Source organism: Salvelinus fontinalis, chromosome 20 (genome assembly GCF_029448725.1).
Source record: "Salvelinus fontinalis isolate EN_2023a chromosome 20, ASM2944872v1, whole genome shotgun sequence".
In the NCBI taxonomy this organism is placed as follows: domain Eukaryota; kingdom Metazoa; phylum Chordata; class Actinopteri; order Salmoniformes; family Salmonidae; genus Salvelinus; species Salvelinus fontinalis.
In genome coordinates this window covers 16,584,939-16,598,295 of record NC_074684.1, presented here as the reverse complement: position 1 = coordinate 16,598,295, position 13,357 = coordinate 16,584,939, and the positions used below count along the sequence as shown (strand labels likewise).

The 13,357-nt window shown below is 45.0% G+C and overlaps 1 protein-coding gene across 3 annotated transcripts in view; it reads right to left on the bottom strand.

The window, feature by feature from the left end:
* cd2ap (CD2-associated protein) overlaps positions 1–13,357 on the bottom strand; it is a 79,793-nt gene that overhangs the window by 54,836 nt on the left and 11,600 nt on the right. For 2 of the 3 annotated variants that reach the window (XM_055872590.1, XM_055872592.1), the window contains exon 2: positions 4,377–4,537. In XM_055872590.1, the coding sequence (XP_055728565.1) occupies positions 4,377–4,537 (161 nt within the window). The remainder of the gene's footprint in view (positions 1–4,376; positions 4,538–13,357) is intronic. The other variant, XM_055872591.1, reaches the window with a different exon arrangement.

The window sequence follows — 13,357 nt, the reverse complement described above, 5'->3', positions numbered from 1 at the left end:
AAAAAAATGTCTTACATTCAAACGGCTCTCCTGTGAAGTTGAAATAAATCTACTGGTTCAAATAATAATCTGAGCAACAACCAGCTGTTTGAGAGCTGCACAGTCTTTCTGCCCGACAGAGTTTCTATAGGCTACACTGTACGTGTGCATGATAAAAAAAAAAACTTTATGAACAGCTTCGGGAATCCATCGGATTTTTTTTTTAAACAACAAAAAAACAGCATTATCCCAATATTCTTTTCACTGGCCCAAGCGGACTACTTGGGGATGATCAACTGGCCTGGAGTGTTTCCAAAACCTCCCGGGCCAGCAGACAGCCCTGTATGTCTAACCCTGATCACGTTTACATTTTAGACATTTATCAATAGTGCTTATCCAGAGCGACTTACAGGAGCAATTAGGGTCAAGAGTCTTGCTCAAGGGCACGCCGACCGATTTTTCACCTAGTCGGCTCAGGGATTCGAACCAGCAACCTTTCAGTTACTGGTCCAATCCTCTTAACCGCTAGGCTAGCTGCCGCCCTTTATCGCAGACGGGCATTCCCGTGCCGTTGTTGCCTCTTGAGAAAGTTGGTTTATTTTTGGTCAATTGCACATTACTTTTTGAATATGCAAATTCCCGATCATAACTAAATGTGAAACTAACGTGACCAGGGGAAGAAAAAAAATGAATCACCTGCAGTGTTGCGACCAATTAAAACTTGTGTGTCGCACTGCGAGGTCAAATGGTCGCAAATGTGACTGTTGTGTTCGCAGTATCGCGCCCTGACTATTAGATTCATTTCCTGAATGGATCCTGAGATTAAGAGGCAAAAAGTTACGGCCTATAGACTCTGTTTTATTATTATTTGCCCGATAGTTTGTTTCCACCCCATTTTCTCCTTTATTTATTTTTTTTCTCCATTTTCCACAGTTCTTTCAGGTATTCGCTCTCAAAAAATATATATATATATTTTAAATAGAAAAACAATTAAATTGGATGTTCTAAGTCCACAACAATGCTTAAACCACATCAGGAGACCACTTGAGGTCTGGGAAATGTTTTCGAAATTTAGATTGTGTGTGTAGTTATCCTTTAATTCCAATGTGCACCTAGCAAAAGGCTGTTATTTAGTGCTGCTTTTGTGGCGCACTGATGATAGAGTATGCTAAACAAATACCTACTGGATTGATGCAAATAATCATATCATTCTGCCAGGTATGAATAGGCTACTTTGAAGTTAACTGAGAATGTCACCAGAAGATTTTTCATAAGCATCATCGCTAATGACTACACAAAGTGGGGAGCGCGCACCACACATACAGACACAGACGGGGGAATTGTTGTTGCCTCTTCAGAAAGTTGCAGGAAACACGAATCACTGATGCATTCTGTTCATGTCTTATGATAAAACTTGGGCAAATTAAAACATGTTCAATACATTTAGTTGATTCCCTACTGAGTGCGATACATTTTTTTAAATAATTGTCGAATTCCGTTTTAATGTCTGGACTCTGATTCCATTCACGTTCTCCGCATTGCAGATTTTACAGGGAGGGCCCTACAAAGTCTATCCATATCAAGAGTTTAACTGTGTGTCTAGAGGGGGAAGCAGCCAACGTCAGCAAAGTCCCACTCACATATGATTGGGGTATGTGAAGTATTACAGGGCTAGGCCGCTGGCGCTGTCCACTCCTCACACTCCCTGGCTCTGCCCCTGTCAGTGAAGGGATAAACCAGTATGGGTGAGAGGGCTAGCCTGAGACTGACCCCACTCCATCCGCCACTCCATCCGCTTCCTGGTTTACACATGCTGACTGGGCATTTCCACAGCAGAGGAGACAGACAGCAACACTGTGTGTTTGTGTGTTGATTCTCTCACACAGGTCAGCGAGTCTATATTCCTGTGCCAACTGGAGACCAGCTTCCCGACTCAACCAGTGTCCTGACTCAAGCAACTCCTGAATTATAAATTATGAAACTATTTCAATGCATTCATTCAATCCATTACATTTTTTTTTTTAAAGGAAAGCAAGCCAAGAGAGACGGCCGGGGGCAAGGAGTTGAGAGACCTTGGGAGAAGCCAGACTGCTGAAAGGGAAGAGAGAAAGAGAGACATCCTCCTATGGCCGACTCGAAGCTCTGTCCCAAGGGAAACTGACGGCCATTCTTAGAACAATAACACCTTATAGAGTTTACTGCTGACTTGCATAGCTCACTGTGTTGAAGCTGAACAAACAGCAAATGTAGCAGATACAGAAAACACCTAACTTTTATTGCATAATTGGCCACCATTTCCAACAAACTGAGAACAACCACATATTGAGGAAAGGAGTTTCATCCCTTTTCTCCTTAGGGGGACAAACAAACTGATTTCAGTAAGACTCTGAGGTGACAAAATTGCAAACAAGGTGAAAACGTGTGACAGCACTGCCAACACCTAAAACAGTAACACCTCCACAGAGCAGAGTTGTTGATTATAATACACTTCAGAAACACCTCAAAGAACCCTGTCATATTGGCCTTGAGAAAAGACTAATTCCTTTATAAGTGCTTCTGTGACCAAACATTTTCTAACAGCGTCCGGGAGCAAAGTTCAGTAAAACTTTAATAGAATTGATTATTAAAAAAATATATATATAAAAGATGTACAATGTATTCCCAGAGGATCGCACAGAGCACATACATAGCCATTTACACTCATACCCGTATATGGGTTGAAAATGGCAGATTAAGGCACTGATAAACACCCAAGTTGGAACACAGTGGCTGTACAGTAACATGCTATAAATGACGTCAGAGCTCTGGCTCTACGCTTCACAGCGCTGTATGGGTTTTGACTGACAGCCATTCTGAACTTGAGCACCGCGTGCAACAAGAAGTTGCCCCAAGCCCTCACAGTAATTGGGCAATTTTTGCAAATGTTTTGTTGTCTGAGTGAGACAAATGCTGAAAATTAAGAGGACTCAATCTATTTTGAAAGATGAGGCATTGAGGATTATAAATACTGCTTTGATGTCATACAAGCAAGCCAAAACACCAAATGTGCACTTCAAATTTCCATATCATAAAACTCACGTCATATACAGTGTCAATGTTTATAATCACTATGTTTGATGTACAGTTACAAGATGACATGGGGTTGTTCTGACCAGAATGGGGTTGTTCTGACCAGAATGGGGTTGTTCTGACCAGAATGGGGTTGTTCTGACCAGAATGGGGTTGTTCTGACCAGAATGGGGTTGTTCTGACCAGAATGGGGTTGTTCTGACCAGAATGGGGTTGTTCTGACCAGAATGAGCCTGTTTGTCACAGACCTGAATGCACTCACTCCTTTCTATGCGCACCAAAAGATGCTCTGTTTCCCTGAATTGCATTGTTAAAGCCTAACACTGTAATATTGTATTTTGTAACTTAGCTAGTCATGTTGGCAATAGAACAGGCTTTCAAATGATGCCCACCTGACCCAGACAGCGTTTTACAAAATTGACATTTTGGGGATTGTGTAAACGGTAATTGTGTGATGCCCGGGATGCAGGGTTGTGTTCCAAACAAAACAACTACAAGAGTGCTTGCTCTAGTTCCTCAACGGCACAGCTAGGAGCAAAAAAACAAAAAACACCTTTTGGTCGGAGACTCTTCTTTCAGTCATAAAAGTGCATTGAAATTACTTAGGAACTGTGCACACTTTGGAGAGGTGTGTAGCCAGTTGGAGACACTAATTAGTCCTCTCACTCAAACCCTCGTCATTGTTTTGTCTTATGTTGCACCTACCCCACCTTGTTCAGGAATACTCTCATCATAGTACTGAATGTAGAGATTATTTTCAGATTTCGTTATCAACAAATGCGGCAAAAAAGTACAGTAAATATAAAATGTACATAAAATCAACAGTAACGTTTGAATTCAGTGTTGTGTCAAGTGAAATGTTGTGCCCTCACCTTTGGTCTAATAATGTTCCCATAATCGCCTGTTCCCTTTTCAATTGCTACCATGGTTATGCATAGATAGGCTTTACATATTTATTCTGTAAGAAACATTTCAATTTAGCCCTATCCATATCAGCCAAATCCCACGAGAGCAAAGGGTGAAAGGTATTAATTAAAACACTTGTTTCCAAAGTGGTCCTCGATGGTAAAAACTAGCTTGATGTAAAAGTTGCAATGAGTACCATGACAACTCCATTTCACAGTACATTAGAAAGAGAATTGTGTGCATGTCTTCAACTGAAATGCGAGTCTGCAACCAGCAGTCAGGATTGTTTGTTAAAACCGGGAACATGGTTCATGTTGCAACGCCAGAGTTGTCTGCTTGATTCCTATATGGGCCTTTTCGTTACTGTACCTGTCAACCGGAATTCTCATAATATTGTCTAAATAGGGAGAGGCTCTACTCACCTTGACGAAGTTGTCAGGGAAGAGTCCTCTCTTCCCGTTGAGGTCTCCCTCCATCCATCCCTCCTCCTCCATCCTGCGGACGTTCCTGATCACTTCTCCCAGCCTCAGGGTCAGCTCATCTTCATGGAGGGCTTCGTACTCATACTCCACCACAACCTCTACTGGAGAGATGGAGGGAGGGGGAGAGAGAGCGATGGAAAGACTTACCATTAGAACAATAGAGATTGCGAGACACATTGTTTTGACATGTAGAGGCCATACAGTCCTGATGTCAATAGAAGTCTGTTTAAGAGTTAAGCCTTGCAACAGCTAGCCTACATCACTGCACACAACTCATGATTGCAATTGATCATCCTAGCTCTTCACTCAATATTGACGCCGATCATCCCTGCATGCTTGAACATGTTGCAGATGAAGAATGTTTTTGCATTTAGGAGGGTCAACAAAGCAAAGCACATTTTGGGGAAAACAGGGATGCATCAAACCACATAGCCTACTATGATATGAACTCTTTAGGTATCCGCTACTTTCTGCGAAACCAATCCAGTCTAGACAAGACCACCATGTGACTCCGTGAGGCTCAGTCAATACATTGACCACGCTCTCAAAACGAGTAACCGGCTTTTAGACTGTCTGACACTTCTCCATCCAGTTATCATCGTTAGCCGACCACAGCACACCAAAACAAGCCTTGGGAAAGAGAAGACAGTCATCTGCTAGATGACAGACTTGTAGTTCCTAGCCATGTCATTTTGTCTACAGTGCCCTGGGAATAGGCTATATCTAGCGACTCAGTCATTCACACGCCTGAAACCAATCTGATTGGTTGTTCGCTCACACACAGACGCAATCTCTGTTGACCATGGTTATTTACATAGCGATGTGGGAGATAAGCAAGCCACAGCGATACAGTGCAGTACAGTGTACTAGCCAGTCTCCTTGTGGAAACAAAGGAAATAAGGTTACAGTCAAATAGTTTTAGACTAAGTCTAAAAATCTCTCTATCGGAGAAGAGCCAATTGAAAGATATGTTTAAACTCTGACTAAAAGTTGAGAAAATATAAAGAAGTAGTGCTACAGATGAAAAACGTACAAATGGAATTGTATAAGAGACCGATGAGAATCTCATAACAGCCTACTATTGCTTCCTCTCAGAGGACACCATATCTGGATCAACGGGACCAAACTATCTGTTCTCCATCATAAACAAGAGCTGTTAACTCAGTGAAATCCTCTCCTGTGACCCTATTCTGTCATCTGGCCCACTGTTGTTAGCATTAGAATGATAGCTAGTGTGTTAGCCCAGTCAGCCACTGCTGTTCTGTCTGATGTGTCCTGCCCTCTCAGTGTCGGAGGCCATGATGATGTGTAGGAGGAGGAACAGCTGGCTAGTCAGGGCAGGCCGCTTCTATAAATATACGACTACGCAACAGTTTGTAGCCCAATGAGCATCCAGCGTGCCATGTTAGTCAGTCAGGAGGAGCGGTGTTGTGCTAACCTAGCCAACACACATGGGACCATTAGACAACACAGACAAGCAGAACCAGAAGAACAAAGAAACACCATTCCAGCACACACGCACATCAATGAGTCAATGGTGCACACAGTCGCGATAGGCTGTGCGAATACGCACGCGCACACACAGCAGTGTAGCTGGCAATGTCTTTGCTGAGCCTTGGTGCCAGCTGAGGCGTAGTTTAGCACTATACCACACACACTGGGCAGCAGCACACATACACCAACCAAGCTTACTGCTGCAGAGGCTTGCTCTGTGGCTCTGCTCCTCTATGATCCTCAGTGTTGGCCCAGCAGCATGGGCCTGCACCAGGGAGAAATTAACCCTAATCGCAGATCCAAGATTTCCCTACCCGGATCCAAACCTTCAACCATTACGACTTGAAAAAAGCCAGGCTGGACTGAGACCAGTCTGTGGGAAAGACTGCCAGAAAGATCCCTCAGCCTCTTTTGCCTGACAACTCAAACTGAATTCTTCCGTTGCTCGGTTTGCTACATAGTTCAGTCTGAGACTGCCATTGTTGAAGTAGTTTGTGGTGACGTCAAAATGGAAGGGTGTTACTCAGCGATTGGATCATCTCTAACCAATCCGTTCTAGAAATCGTAGAGTTGGTACTCAGCGATTGGATCATCTCTAACCAATCCGTTCTAGAAATCGTAGAGTTGGTACTCAGCGATTGGATCATCTCTAACCAATTCGTTCTAGATATCGTAGGGGTGGTACTCAGATCCAGACTCCTTGCGGAGAAGAAACTAACGTCTGTGGGCATGGCGTAGCGTTTGGCCGGAGCAAGGAGTTTGGGTAGCCAGGCAACAGCCTCTTTTCCTTAGGCTGCCACCAGACACTCAGATCCTCATCCTCACTCAGGCCTGGCAAGGACACTCTGCTACTTCACTGACAGAGAGAGAGCTCTCCCTCCTTAAATGATCCTTGCCACGGGCGAGCAGCCATCAATTCCCCCAGCATCCATCATTTGCCCAGGCACGACAGATAAGGCTATTTACTTCTCCTTACGCTAATCTCTGTAAGCACTGCGCTTCACCACAACACAACACATTTATGGAGGCCCCCCTAATTTCTGTCCGTGTAACAACAGGATGAGATACCGTCTGACTGTGGCCAGTGGTAAACAATGCCCTGCAGACAGACTGCTGGTCTGGACCCAGCTTCATGGCCTGCTGAGCCTTCTCAATGTAGGCTACACCACTGCTAATATAGATAAGTGGTGGGTAATGGTGGGTAGATGGAGATTCACCGAATGGGGACACAAGCTTCTTTCATACCACCGTGTTTTGCCTCCAAGTGTTCTTTACCAAAGGCGTCCTCGTTGACCTATAAAAGGGTCTAGGCTAAATCTCTGTTTTGTCTTAGATCGTCCTGGGTTGACTTGTTCTTTTTCTACCAGAGTAATGAGACAAAGAAAACCCTCTTGGTTTTTCCTCAGGATGAAATCCCTTCCTAAACACATCACAGCACATTGGTTGTTAGTACAACAGCTAGGCCATCTATTCCAGTACAGTAGGCTGGGGGCTTTCTGAATACTTCCATTCATGTTGACCAGTGGGTGAAACTTCCTTCCAGTTCTCTTTTATGAGATTTGAAGAAAAACTGGGCTGAAAAAACAGGTCCAGGAGCATAGTCGCTAGTTCTACTTTAAAAAAACAATATGGAATATTTCAACCTGCTCAAAACATCTTAGTTGCTGTAGGCCTAGGGCGCGGACTGCACACGCACAGCTGGATTTAAAGCATATGCTCACAGCGAGAGAGAGGTCCAGACTAGCTGTGCCCTGCGTGCTACTGGAACAAAGTGGGTCCGCTGATTAATGAAATAACACCACTGGCACGTCCAAGACAGGAAGAAACACTGTGGACAAATACATACAGGGCGAGATCACACCAATCAATACTATGACACCAAGACACAATAGTAGTGAGAGCAGCCCATGTTGTTGAACAGACGATGGGGGGGGGGGGGGGGCTTCAGTACAGTAGAGTCCCAATGTAGCCTGAGGCCATGCAACCAATGTCCTGTCGACTACTCCCACTGCTCCAAGCCTGGATCTACCAAAGCACAAAACTAATGAACCGCCAACAGCCAGGCCAAGTACCAAACCAACCGCAACATTGGAAAGTGATATTTTTTTCATAGAACACTCGCAAGTCGTGTGAGCATGCCAGCATCCCTCACAGACACACAGGCTACACATGCCAACCCTTAGATTCATTTGTGATTCAGATATCCATTCAGTGTCGTGCTATGCTTTCCCGTTGCTGGCCTGTCTGCCTTTCTGACATGCCTGTGCATTAAATGGCATACTATTGAGGATTTAGGTCAGCGGGGCTGCCAGGCTGACAATGCCTTAGTCAGAACACATACAGTACCATGGGATGGCCATTGGTCAGCGCACATTGAGGATCAGCAGGGGAAAGGCTTCGACTGACTGTGCTTCAAATTACCAATAGGCTTTTCTGCTGAAGTGGCCATCAGACAGATCCAAGATGGCATAGCAGTGAAGACGTGTTTTTGTTCGTCCTCGTGTACTTTTGTATTTTTCTTCTTTTTTGTATATATTTCAATTTTATTTTCACTCTTTTCCATTTTAATTCGATTATACCTTCCAGTAATCTGCCTGACCCAATGTGATACGGAATCGCTATTTTTTATTATTATTTTAGAACACATTCAAGAACCACCAGAAGCTAACAAGCTACAATCTACAAGCTATTTAGTCATTGTTAGCCACTGCTAGCGGCTTTTACCTTCTGCACAGATACCAGCCCTGTTTTTAGCCTGGATAATAACCTGTTTTTAGCCTGGATAATACTCGCCAATCTACCAGTACTGAACTGTCTCTCCACTACAACGCCGGTTTCCTGCCGTAATCCCTGGACCACTACTTCTGATCTTCACAGCTAGCTAGTGGCAAACTCCCCTGCCACGAAGCTAACACCAGTTAGCCGTGAGCCAGGCGCATCTCCCGGCTAGCAAACTAAATTCTACAATACCTCTTTCGCCATCTGGCTTGGATCCTCTGTCGACACGGCGCCCCGCCGCACCACCACGACTTGTCTGCCGACGAATACTCCATCCACTGTGCCTTCAACCGGCCTCCTTCGGAGCAGACGCTCCCACTAGCCCCGGGCTACTAACTTTAAAACGCTGTGTCGCCCACGTGCTAGCGTAGTGGCGACTACTCCGCGGCTTCCCTGTTCCATCTACTGCTGCCCCCTGGACACTATGATCACTTGGCTAAATAGCTGATGCCTGCTGGACTGTCCATTAATCACGGTACTCCATTCTGTTTATATATTTTTTTCTGTCGGCCCCAGCCGCGAACTCAGGCTCTGGGTGTAGTTAATTCAACTCTCTCTGCGTAGTCATCGCCATTTTACCTGCTGTTGTTGTGTTAGCTGACTAGCTGTTGTTGTCTCACCTGTTGTCTTAGCTAGCTCTCCCAATCAATACCTGCGATTACTTTATGGCTCGCTGTATGTCTCTCTCAAATGTCAATATGCCTTGTATACTGTTGTTCAGGTTAGTTAGCATTGTTTTAGTTTACAATGGAGCCCCTAGTTCCACTCTTCATACCCCTGACACCTCCTTTGTCCCACCTCCCACACATGCGGTAACCTCACCCATTATAACCAGCATGTCCAGAGATACAATCTCTCTTATCATCACCCGGTGCCTGGGCTTACCTCCGCTGTACCCGCACCCCACCATACCCGTCTGCACATTATGGCCTGAATCTATTCTACCACGCCCAGAAATCTGCTGTAGGCGACCAGTTTTGATAGCCTTTAGCCGCACCCTCATCCTACTCTGTTCCTCGGGTGATGTGGAGGTAAACCCAGGCCCTGCATGTCCCAAGGCACCCTCATTTGTTGACTTCTGTGATCGAAAAAGCCTTGGTTTCATGCATGTCAACATCAGAAGCCTCCTCCCTAAGTTTGTTTTACTCACTGCTTTAGCACACTCTGCCAACCCTGATGTCCTTGCCGTGTCTGAATCCTGGCTTAGGAAGGCCATCAAATTCTGAGATTTCCATACCCAACTATAACATTTTCCGTCAAGATAGAACTGCCAAAGGGGGAGGAGTTGCAATCTACTGCAGAGATAGCCTGCAAAGTAATGTCATACTTTCCAGGTCCATTCCCAAACAGTTCGAACATCTAATTTTAAAAATTAATCTCTCTAGAAATAAGTCTCTCGCTGTTGCCGCCTGCTACCGACCCCCCTCAGCTCCCAGCTGTGCCCTGGACACCATTTGTGAATTGATCGCCCCCCATCTAGCTTCAGAGTTTGTTCTGTTAGGTGACCTAAACTGGGACATGCTTAACACCCCGGCAGTCCTACAATCTAAGCTAGATGCCCTCATTCTCACACAAATCATCAATGAACCCATCAGGTACAACCCTAAATCCGTAAACATGGGCACCCTCAGACATTATCCTGACCAACTTGCCCTCCAAATACACCTCTGCTGTCTTCAATCAGGATCTCAGCGATCACTGCCTCATTGCCTGTATCCGCTAAGGGTCCGCGGTCAAACGACCACCCCTCATCACTGTCAAACGCTCCCTAAAACACTTCTGCGAGCAGGCCTTTCTAATTGACCTGGCACGGGTATCCTGGAAGGATATTGACCTCATCCCGTCAGTTGAGGATGCCTGGTCATTCTTTGAAAATAACTTCCTCACCATCTTAGATAAGCACGACCCGTTCAAAAAATGCAGAACTAAGAACAGATATAGCCCTTGGTTCACTCCAGACCTGACTGCCCTCGACCAGCACAAAAACATCCTGTGGCGGACTGCAATAGCATCGAATAGTCCCCGCGATATGCAACTGTTCAGGGAAGTCAGGAACCAATACACGCAGTCAGTCAGGAAAGCAAAGGCTAGCTTTTTCAAGCAGAAATTTGCATCCTGTAGCTCTAACTCCAAAAAGTTCTGGGACACTGTAAAGTCCATGGAGAACAAGAGCACCTCCTCCCAGCTGCCCACGGCACTGAGGCTAGGTAACACGGTCACCACGATAAATCCATGATAATTGAAAACTTCAACAAGCATTTCTCAACGGCTGGCCATGCCTTCCACCTGGCTACTCCAACCTCGGCCAACAGCTTCCCCCCCCCCCCCCAGCTACTCGCCCAAGCGTCCCCAGCTTCTCCTTTACCCAAATCCAGACAGCAGATGTTCTGAAAGAGCTGCAAAACCTGGACCCATACAAATCAGCTGGGCTTGACAATCTAGACCCTCTATTTCTGAAACTATCCGCCGCCATTGTCGCAACCCCTATTACCAGCCTGTTCAACCTCTCTTTCATATCGTCTGAGATCCCCAAGGATTGAAAAGCTGCCGCGGTCATCCCCCTCTTCAAAGGGGGAGACACCCTGGACCCAAACTGTTACAGACCTATATCCATCATGCCCTGCCTATCTAAGGTCTTCGAAAGCCAAGTTAATAAACAGATCACTGACCATCTCGAATCCCACCGTACCTTCTCCGCTGTGCAATCCGGTTTCCGAGCCGGTCACGGGTGCACCTCAGCCACGCTCAAGGTACTAAACGATATCATAACCGGCATCGATAAAAGACAGTACTGTGCAGCTGTCTTCATCGACCTGGCCAAGGCTTTCGACTCTGTCAATCACCATATTCTTACCGGCAGACTCAGTAGCCTCGGTTTTTCTGATGACTGCCTTGCCTGGTTCACCAACTACTTTGCAGACAGAGTTCAGTGTGTCAAATCGGAGGGTATGTTGTCCGGTCCTCTGGCAGTCTCTATGGGGGTACCACAGGGTTCAATTCTCGGGCCGACTCTTTTCTCTGTATATATCAATAATGTTGCTCTTGCTGCGGGCGATTCCCTGATTCACCTCTACACAGTTGACACCATTCTGTATACATCTGGCCCTTCCTTGGATACTGTGCTATCTAATCTCCAAACGAGCTTCAATGCCATACAACACTCCTTCCGTGGCCTCCAACTGCTCTTAAACACGAGTAAAACCAAATGTATGCTTTTCAACCGTTCGCTGCCTGCACCCGCCCGCCCGACTAGAATCACCACCCTGGACGGTTCCGACCTAGAATATGTGGACATCTATAAATACCTAGGTGTCTGGCTAGACTGTAAACTCTCATTCCAGACTCATATTAAACATCTCCAATCGAAAATCAAATCAAGAATCAGCTTTCTATTTTGCAACAAAGCCTCCTTCACTCACACCGCAAAACTTACCCTAGTAAAACTGACTATCCTACCGATCCTCGACTTCGGCGATGTCATCTACAAAATAGCTTCCAATACTCTACTCAGCAAACTAGATGTAGTTTATCATGGTGCCATCCGTTTTGTTACTAAATCACCTTATACCACCCACCACTGCGACCTGTATGCTCTAGTCGGCTGGCCCTCGCTACATATTCGTCGCCAGACCCACTGGCGCCAGGTCATCTATAAGTCCATGCTAGGTAAAGCTCCGCCTTATCTCAGTTCACTGGTCACAATAACAACACCCACCCGTAGCACGCGCTCCAGCAGGTATATCTCACTGATCATCCCAAAAGCCAACACCTCATTTGGCCGCCTTTCCTTCCAGTTCTCTGCTGCCTGTGACTGGAACAAATTGCAAAAATAAATAAATAAAATAGCTGAAGTTGGAGACTTTTATTTCCCTCACCAACTTTAAACATCTGCTATCTGAGCAGCTAACCGGTCGCTGCAGCTGTACATAGTCCATCTGTAAACAGCCTACCCAATTTACCTACCTCATCCCCTTACTGTTTTTATTTATTTACTTTTCTGCCCTTTTGCACACCAGTATCTCTACTTGCACATGATCATCTGATGATTTATCACTCCAGTGTTAATCTGCTAAATTGTAATTATTCGCTCCTATGGCCTATTTATTGCCTACCTCCTCATGCCTTTTGCACACAATGTATATAGACTCATTTTTTATTTAATTTAAAAAAAATCCTACTGTGTTATTGACTTGTTTATTGTTTACTTCATGTGTAACTCTGTGTTGTTGTCTGTACAAACTGCTATGCTTTATCTTGGCCAGGTCGCAGTTGTAAATGAGAACTTGTTCTCAACTAGCCTACCTGGTTAAATAAAGGTGAAATAAAAAATAAAATAAATTATAGACATAAATTATATTGAGACAATTGGCTGAAAGCATGGCTTTACATAAATAGTGTTTTGTCAACTAGATGATGAGCTGCCATGATTCAGATGACAGACTGTGGTCACATAGCCTGGCTTGCCTCGCTAACCAACGGTCGTCAACACAAACATGTCTTAAAACGTTCTTTATCCTACAGTGTATGGTACTTGTGTTTTTGATGGAAAGTCAGTCCTGCAGAAGGCTAGTTAAAATGTCTAACAAAGAGGGCCTGACAGACTTAAAGCAGAGAAAGCTTTCATGTTGGGTTGAGTTTATGAGAGCCAT